General features: G+C 46.6%; 1 protein-coding gene across 1 annotated transcript in view; it reads right to left on the reverse strand.

The window, feature by feature from the left end:
• LOC135090161 (serine/arginine repetitive matrix protein 2-like) overlaps nt 1–2,124 on the reverse strand; it is a 143,105-nt gene extending 140,981 nt beyond the window's left edge. The window contains exon 1 of the mRNA XM_063986573.1: nt 956–2,124. Within this exon, the coding sequence (XP_063842643.1) occupies nt 956–1,715 (760 nt within the window). The 5' untranslated portion in view covers nt 1,716–2,124. The remainder of the gene's footprint in view (nt 1–955) is intronic.
• Nucleotides 2,125–9,214: the final 7,090 nt, after the last annotated feature.

Consider the following 9,214-nt stretch of genomic DNA (forward strand, 5'->3'; position numbering starts at 1 on the left):
CTCCTCTCACTGCAATGCGAGGCCGGACACACACACACACACACACACACACACACACACACACACACACACACACACACACACACACACACACACACATCCCCCCTTCTCCTGCCACTGCCCACGAGACCAGATTACAAGACAAGACGCAACACCCGAGGCGGATCAAACAGGTTAGTTTTCTTGCTTTCCGCGAAAATCAGATAACATGATGACGTCCACTCCTCCTCCTCCTCCTCCTCCTCCTCCTCCTCCTCCTCCTCCTCCTCCAGCGACGGCGACGAATGTGGTGGTAAATGAGGTAACTGTGGTGAGTGTGGTGATAGTGTGGTGATGTATGCGTGTGTGGTAGTGTTCGTGATGTGTGGTGGTGTGTGGCGGTGATATGATAGTAGTAGTAAATGCGGTAATAGTGAGTGTGTTGGTGGTGGTGGTATAGTGCTAGTAGTACATATGGTAGTAGTGAGTGTGATAGTGGTTTATGGTGGTGGTGGTGGAGTGTGGTGGTGGTGGTGGAGTGTGGTGGCGGTGGCGGCATGTGTGGTTAAAAGCGTCCCGGGTCGCCGCGTCCGCCCCGGTTTGGTGAGCGGCGCGGTGGCTCGACCCTCGTGCCTCTGATGGCTCCCGTGATTAGATTACTCCAAGGTGAAGAGGAAGAGGGAGTTTCCGGCGTGGAAAAGGCGGTGAAGGTGTCGGCAGGAAAGGATGAAGGAAGGAAGGAGGGAAGGAGGGAAGGAAGGAAGGAGGGAGGGAGGGAGGGAGGGAGGGAGGGAGGGAGGGAGGGAGGGCAGCAGCAGCACAGTCGCCTCAGATGCAGCGCCCGAGAGAGGATGGGATGCTCACGAATCTTATCATTTAGATGCGTCGCAACCTCCCGCTACGAGCCCCGCCCTCCCTCATCCCGCCCCACCTGCCCCTCCCGTCCCGTCCTGCGCCGCCACACCCACCTACTGACCTTTAGTGGTGGTGGAGAAGTTCCTCAGAAGGTAAGAATCAGGGTCGATTCCCTCGTTGGAGCCCGAGGGCTTCACGTCGAGGAAGCCCGCGGCGGCGCCGCCGCCGCCGCCTGTGGCGCTGCGGCGCGACCCGCGGCTGACCAGCCCAGGGGCCTTCTTGCCCGACTGACGGGTGTTCTGGGGTGGACGGGTGACACGCGTGGGCGTGGGCGAATGGTTGGGAGACGAGGCTGTGGGCGGGCGTGTGGAGGGGCGGCGGGCGGAGGCCGAGCGGCGGAGCACCGGCGAGCTGTCGGCGTCCTCGCTGCCGCATTCTGGCGTCAGCGTCACCAGACGGCCGCAGGAGGGAACTTTGCGCAGGAAGGGGTTGTACGAGGTGGAGGCGTCCTCAGGCGTGGCGTGGGTGAAGGCAGCGGTGGCGTCGGCGTCCAACTCGAACCTGGGCTCCGAGCTCCGGGGAGACTCCTGCCGCCGGACGCGGGGCGGCCTGGAACCCTGCACGCGGCACGACTGTGAGCGGCGGGCGGCGTGTGACGCCTTCAGCCTCGAACGCGGACTGGATGACGCCTGCTGTTGCTGCTGCTGCTGCGACGTCTGGACGAGGGCGGCCGCGGCTTGGGCGCGGGCGTCCATGGTGATATCCGAGGAGGAATGGGCGGCGTGGAGGGTGGACAGCGGCTGGGACGGAGCGCAGAATGACGCGCTCCGTCCCTTTTCCGCGGCCCGCCTCACCAACTCCGCCTCCGCCACCGTCATCATGTAAACACGGCCGCCCAACCAACACCCCCGAGGAGCTTAGCCCTTCCCCCGCGCCGGCAGCGTGCGGCGAGACCCCGGCTGTCCTCGCGCTGCCCAGTGACGCCTCACACGGCTGCCGCACTCCACTAACACAGCACGTGCCGCCACTCTCCACGGCTACACTGGCGCGCGGCTCCCACGACGACCTCACCAGTGACACTGAACGCCAGCCCAAGCCACAGCTGCTGCTGCTGCTGCTGCTGCTGCTTCGCTCGTCCGCGCCGCTACCACCACCATCACTTGTGCCTCCCCGCCCACACCTCCCACACCCACCACGCCGCGCCACGCTACACCACGCACACCACACCACTACACCACCGCAAAACCTCACGCCTTACCTCACACCATTACATCACACACCAGCACCCACCACTACATCACACACACACACACACACACACACACACACACACACGCACGCACTTCCTCCATGAATAACAGTTCGCAAAAATCACTTATCTTTCTCCTCCTCGCCCATTAAAAGACGCAACACAAACATGCGCGGTAGAGAGAGAGAGAGAGAGAGAGAGAGAGAGAGAGAGAGAGAGAGAGAGAGAGAGAGAGAGAGAGAGAGAGAAAGTTAAAGGGAGTGAAGAGGAAGGTAGAAGAGAAATGAAGTAAAGAAAAAGACAGGAGAGAGGAGGAAAGAGCGCTTGAAGGAAAGGATGGAACGAGAGAAAGGGAAGAAAAGGGATAGAATACGGATGAAGGACGGAAAAAGACAGATGAGTGATGAGTAATTGGAAAACGGAAAATAAAGGAGAAAGGAAAAGAAAAACAATGGATGAAGGAAAGAAGAATAAAAGAAAATGGAAATGGAAAAAAGGAAAGAGCAAGACAATATAAAATAGAGAGACCAATTTGAGAGAGAGAGAGAGAGAGAGAGAGAGAGAGAGAGAGAGAGAGAGAGAGAGAGAGAGAGAGAGAGAGAGAGACGTTCAATACAGCAAGGCTTTTCAACCATAGAAAGTAAATAAAGAAAGAGAATATCTTACTTCATCAACAAGATGGAGGAGGAGGAGGAGGAGGAGGAGGAGGAGGAGGAGGAGGTGATGAAGGAGGAGGAGGATTGAAAAAATGTGAATTATTAAACACGATAATCATCATAACTTTGGAACTTTTCTCTCTCTCTCTCTCTCTCTCTCTCTCTCTCTCTCTCTCTCTCTCTCTCTCTCTCTCTCTCTCTCTCTCTCTCTCTCTCTCTCTCCATGTCCAACTAGTCCAACGAAGGGAAAGACGGGAGAGAGAGAGAGATGGAAGAAATGAAGAAGAAAGAAATGGAAGAAAGATGAAAAAAGAAAAACAGAGAGAGAAAAGGAAAACAGCAATGAAAGAGGGAGAAGAGAAAAGCGATACTGGAATGTGAGGAAATGAAAGGAGAGAGGGATAGGTAGGAGGAGGAGGAGGAGGAGGAGGGGATGAGATAGATAAAGGAAGGAGTAAGGGATTGGGAATGACCAGAGGGAGGGGAGAAGGAATAGAGGGGAAGAGGGAGAAAAGGGAGAGAGGGGAAAAGGCAGAGAGAGAAAAGGGGAGAGAGAGGAAGAGGGAAAGAGAGGAATAGAAGGGGAGAGAGAGAAGGGAAGAAGGGAAAAGGGAGAGAGGGGAAGAAGGAAGGGGGAGAAGTCATGAAGGGGAAAAAAAGGAAAAAAAATGGGAAAAAGCGAAGACATATTTACATTATACGAGAAAAATCCATGTTTCCTATGAGGGAGGTTTTATTCTGTTTGTTTGTTCGTTTGTTTGTTTGCTTGTTTTATTTGTTCTGGATGTCTGGTTCAAGAAAATGGTGAATGAACTTTGAAACAGTCTTGCTAGAATACAATACTGGTGTTTATTTTGTAACGGCAAGAATTGGGTGTGACGTGGAGTAGTAGTAGTAGTAGTAGTAGTAGTAGTAGTAGTAGTAGTAGTAGTAGTAGTAGTAGTAGTAGTAGTAGTAGTAGTAGTAGTAGTAGTAGGAGGAGGATCAGTAATAATACCCCAATAAAAATTCTAGAAGCAGAAGAAACAATAGCAGCCACAATAAAAGTAATACTAGTAGTAGTAGTAGTAGTAGTAGTAGTAGTAGTAGTAGAACAACAACACTACCACTACCACCACCAACAACAACAACAGAACCACCACCACCACTAACAACAACAACAACAACAACAACAACCACCACAACCATAACCACCACCACCACCGACAACAACAACAACAACAAAAAAAAAAACTACCTACAACAATTGATAATAACAATCAATCACCTAAAAATAAATGAAAAATAAATAAACAAATAAATGAAAACAATGCGCAACACATACACAGTAAACAAAAGCAGACATCAGCTGAGTGAGATGTAAACAATAAACACTGAGGCTCAAAGGGATAGGTCAGGTCAGGTCAGGTAAGGTTACGTTAGGTTAGGTTAGGTTAGGTTGAGTTAGGTCAGGTCAGGTCAGGTAAGGTTACGTTAGGTTAGGTTGAGTTAGGTTAGGTCAGGTCAGTTAAGGTTACATTAGGTTAGGTTAGGTTGAGTTAGTTTAGGTCAGGTCAGGTAAGGTTACATTAGGTTAGGTTAGGTTGAGTTAGGTTAGGTCAGGTCAGGTAAGGCTACGTTAGGTTAGGTTAGTTTCTTGTATCAATCAACGGTGGTGATGGTGGTGGTAGGTGGGTGGGAGTGTGGGGGGGGTGTCCTAACGTGACTAAAATGTTTCCTACCCAATAACATTTTCATTCCCCTGAAAATTAAACCCCACACGTGACATTTCTCCCCCCCTCTTCCTCTCCCTCTCATCTCCCCTCTCTCCCTCTCTCCCTCTCTCTCCTCTCGGGAACAAAATGTAATAAAAACATATCACGAAAAAAATGCCTTTGAAATTTAGAAATGAAAAATATAGATGAAAAAATTGACGCTATATGTTTCTCTCTCCCTCTCCCTTCCCTCTCCCTCTCCCTCTCCACATCCATCTCTCTCTCACCCCATATTTCTCTTTTCTTTTTCCTCTCTCTATCCTTCTCCCTTATTTCTTCTTTCTCTCTCTCCCTTCCATATCCGTGTTCTCCCTGTCCTTCTCCCCTCTCCCTTCCCTTACCTCTCCCCTCTTCCTTCTGTCTCATGCCTCCTCTCCCTATTTCTCCTTCCCTCTCCCTCTTCATCTTTCTCCTTCTTCCCTCTCTCCTATCTCTTCCACCCTCCTCCCATATCCCTTCTGCTCCCTCCTCCTCCTCCTCCTCCTCCTTTATCTTCCAACATCTTCCTCTTCCTCCCAGCTGTTCCCCTCTCTCTTGCTCTTCGTCGTACACTCTCCCTTCCTTTCTCTCTCTCTCCCCCTCTCTTCCATCTTCCCTTCCCTCTCTCCATTTCCCTCCTATTTCTCGTTAAAGAGGGAGGGATATAACAACACATGGAAAGAATTCACTCAAAAATATTATGCTCATATCAATGCTCCATTAATTAAAGAGCGTAAATGCAGGAAACAAAATAACAATGCGGCAAAAAAAAGGGAAAAAAAATAAATAAATACAACAAAGTTAAAATATTAGAAGAGAATTTACTTTAGGACAGAATGGGTTTATTTTGTTCTACTCTCTCTCTCTCTCTCTCTCTCTCTCTCTCTCTCTCTCTCTCTCTCTCTCTCTCTCTCTCAACTCCCTTAATTAGCGTTCTATTTATTCCTCCTTTCCTCCTGTTTCTCTTTTCTTCCTTTCCTCTGTTTTTTTTCTGTCTTTCTTTATTATCTACCTTTAGTGCTTCTTTCTTTTCTTTGTTGGGGAAAAGATCTCTCTCTCTCTCTCTCTCTCTCTCTCTCTCTCTCTCTCTCTCTCTCTCTCTCTCTCTCTCTCTCTCTCTCTCTCTCCGCTTTATTTACTTTATGAGAAAGGGAGCGGAGGGTGATGATTGCACGGTGGTGGTGGTAGTGGTGGTGGTGGTGACACGAGCATAAGTACCGGGATGTTGGTGATGATGGTGGTGATGGTGATGCAAAGAGGTGTTGTGTTAAATGGTGGTGGTGACGAAGATGAAGTGATGGTGGGATAATGCAATAGTGATGACATGCTTGTATTTGTAGCAGTGGTGGTGATGAGAGAGAAAGGTGGTGGTGGTGGTGGTGGTGGTGGTGGTGACTAATGATGGGAAGAATAAGAGAAGACAAAGAAGAAAGATGCAGATGGTGGTGGTGGTGGTGGTGGTGGTGGTGGTAAAGTTACAGTAGGAGGAGAAGGAAGAGAAGGAGGATGGAGATAAAGGTGATACTGGTGGTGGTGGTGGTGGTGGTGATGATGGTGGCGGTGATGATGGTGGTGGTGGTGGTGGTGGTGGTGGTGGTGGTGGTGGTGGTGGTGGTAAAGTGGAACGATAAATCATGCTTAAACCCTTTTGAATCTAATACCAGGTGAATCTCCTTCAGGTTATGGATGTATAGTAGTAGTAGTAGTAGTAGTAGTAGTAGTAGTAGTAGTAGTAGTAGTAGTAGTAGTAGTAGTAGTAGTAGTAGTAGCAACAACAACATTAACAATAACTGCAACATAAACAAACCGAACATAAATATTACTCAGTTCTCCAGATAAACTATCAGAGATTAAGACACATTTCTCTTCTACCTCCTCCTCTTCCTCTCTCTCCATCCCTCCCCTCTCTCCCTCCACCTTCCCCCTCTCCTATCCCTCCCCCTTCTCCCAGACCACCTACAGTCCCCTGGGGAAAAAAATGCTCCACTTGGCAATAGGATGAACGAAGCTCCCGTGGCAGGCATTCCCTCTCCCGCAGCCAAATTCCTGACATCATGTGCGTAGTGGCGGCACACACACACACACACATACACGCAATATATGTGATACTGTCAGTGCACGCCTCCTAGCTCTCTCTCTCTCTCTCTCTCTCTCTCTCTCTCTCTCTCTCTCTCTCTCTCTCTCTCTCTCTCTCTCTCTCTATACACAATAGCAAATACGAGTGAGGCATGAAAAAGATAATGATAATCAGTAAAGGAAGAAAGTAATAAAATAAATAATATTTTTCTTGTTCCTTGTTCGACGAAATACATAAAAAAAAAAAAAAAGATCGGGAAGGAGAAGGAAGAAGCAGAAGGGGGTGGAGGAGGAGGAGGAGGAGGAGGAGGAGGAGGAGGAGGAGGAGGAGGAGGAGGACGAGGAGAAAGTTCTCAATTCTTCTCCTCTGTCTTTTTCTAGATATCCTCTTACGATAAGAAAGGAGACCACATAATAATAATAATAATAATAATAATAATAATAATAATAATAATAATAACAATAATATGAAGAAGGAGAAGAACAAGAACAAGAAAAACAAGAAAAAATAAGCTAAAGAATGAGAAAAACAAAGAAAAGACAAGAAGACACGATACAAAGGAAATGCGACGCACGCACGCGCACGCACGCACACACACACACACACACACACACACACATCCGAAAGCGTAGGAAGATGATAATTGCGTGATATGTGATAACAAGAAAAGTATCATATAAGAGAAAGAAGAAGAAGAAGAAGAAGAAGAAGAAGAAGAAGAAACGAAGGAGGAGGAATCGATACAACCTACTTAGAAAATACAACTTGACAATACAACCTCCTCCTCCTCTTCCTCCTCCTCCTCCGCCTCCTCCTCCACAATAACGCAGAGCCGTCAAATATTAAAAGGGGGAAGGAAGGAAGAAGAGGAGGGAAAAAAAGAAGACTGTCTACCTATCCTGATCTTCTCTTTGTCTTCCCCTTCTTTGTCTTCCTGTATGGGTGGTGCTGATGAGAAGAATGGTGCTCTCTCTCTCTCTCTCTCTCTCTCTCTCTCTCTCTCTCTCTCTCTGTACTTTAAGTAAAAATATTGATGCTTTTTCTTCTTTCGCTTTAAGTTTCAAGAGTATATGGCAACTTTCTCTCTCTCTCTCTCTCTCTCTCTCTCTCTCTCTCTCTCTCTCTCTCTCTCTCTCTCTCTCTCTCTCATATTTGCCTCATATTTTGGTGTTTTTGCGTGGGGTTTATGTCAGAGAGAGAGAGAGAGAGAGAGAGAGAGAGAGAGAGAGAGAGAGAGAGAGAGACACCTGGCTACTTTTCTTCCCAGTGCCAAGTTTTGAGAAAATACTTGTAACACCTGGACTATGAAGAAAACGGGAGGAGGGAGAGACGAGAGAAAGGAAGGGAGGGAGGAAGGGAGGGAGGGAGAGAGGAAGAATAGAAAGGAAGAGAGAGGGAGGGAGGACGGGAGGGAAAGAAGGGACTGAAGATTAGAGACTGTGGTTGAGTGAGCAAGAGGAGGAGGAGGAGGAGGAGGAGGAGGAAATATGTCTGAAGAAAGGGAAAGAGGGAATAAGAATAAAGAATATGAGGTGTATGTAAAAAAAAAATAAATAAAATAATTGAAATTTTACTTAATTCCAATATGAATCAATTTTACGTAACAATAATTAAACTGATCCAACTTTTTTTTTGAGTAAGACAAAAGTTCAAACACAACAATAGGAATAAACAATAATGAAAAAAAAACTCACGCAGAGGTATACGGAAGCAAAAATATAAGGGAAAAAAATATAAGAAAATTTTCGAAATGAATCAGTAAACAAGAAAATAGATTAAAAAAGAAACAAAAAAGTGAATACAAAAATATAAATAAGTAAATAAATGAATAAGTAAACAAGAAGATAAGTGAAATAAAAAAATTAAATACGTTTAAGAAAAAATAAATATATGAAATCTGAAAAGAAAACAGGAAATAATATACTATAAACAAATGGAATATAAAAAAAAAGAATAAATATAAGGTCAAAGAAAACAAGAAGAATACATCATAGAAAACAGGAAACTGGTCTGACGTAGAAGAGGAAGAAAAAGAAGGAAGAATAAGAAAAACAAGAACTAGAACGAAGAGAAAAAAACAAGAAAAAAAAAACACGAAAGAAGAGCAGCAACAACAAATATTAGGAAAACGAAAAAAAAAACAAGATAGAACAACAAATAAGAAACAAGAACAAGTGATGACAAAAAAGGAAGAAAAAGAAAAAGAACATATCATTTCAACCCTTCTTATACCACGATCGTATCAAAACATACATCTACTTTCCTCCTATTTATTTCTACCCCTCCCTCACTCTCACCCATCAATTTCCTGCACCCTCCCACTCTTCACAACGGGTTACTGAAAAAACAACACGACGGCAAGCACCATCCCCCCCTATGGCTGAGTGAACACTGACCCGCGGCGAGGCGAACACCGAGGAGGAGAAAAGCCAAGGCAAAGGACCTCAACCCGGATCGTTCTTTTAAAGGCGCATTTCTGGGTTATGGGGGAAGGTGTCCGTGGCTGTATTACACAAAAGGAAAGGGGCGTTCGTGGCGTGTTCGTGGGAGTGTGTGGGAGTTTTTCATGCCACCCCTGGACTGTGGCGTACAGGGGGACGGGACCCCTATATGCAATACGTCTCTTAAACTTTGTGTGGTGTGGAACTATTTTTTTCTTGGAACA

This window comes from Scylla paramamosain, chromosome 34 (genome assembly GCF_035594125.1).
Source record: "Scylla paramamosain isolate STU-SP2022 chromosome 34, ASM3559412v1, whole genome shotgun sequence".
Classification (NCBI taxonomy): Eukaryota; Metazoa; Arthropoda; class Malacostraca; order Decapoda; family Portunidae; genus Scylla; species Scylla paramamosain.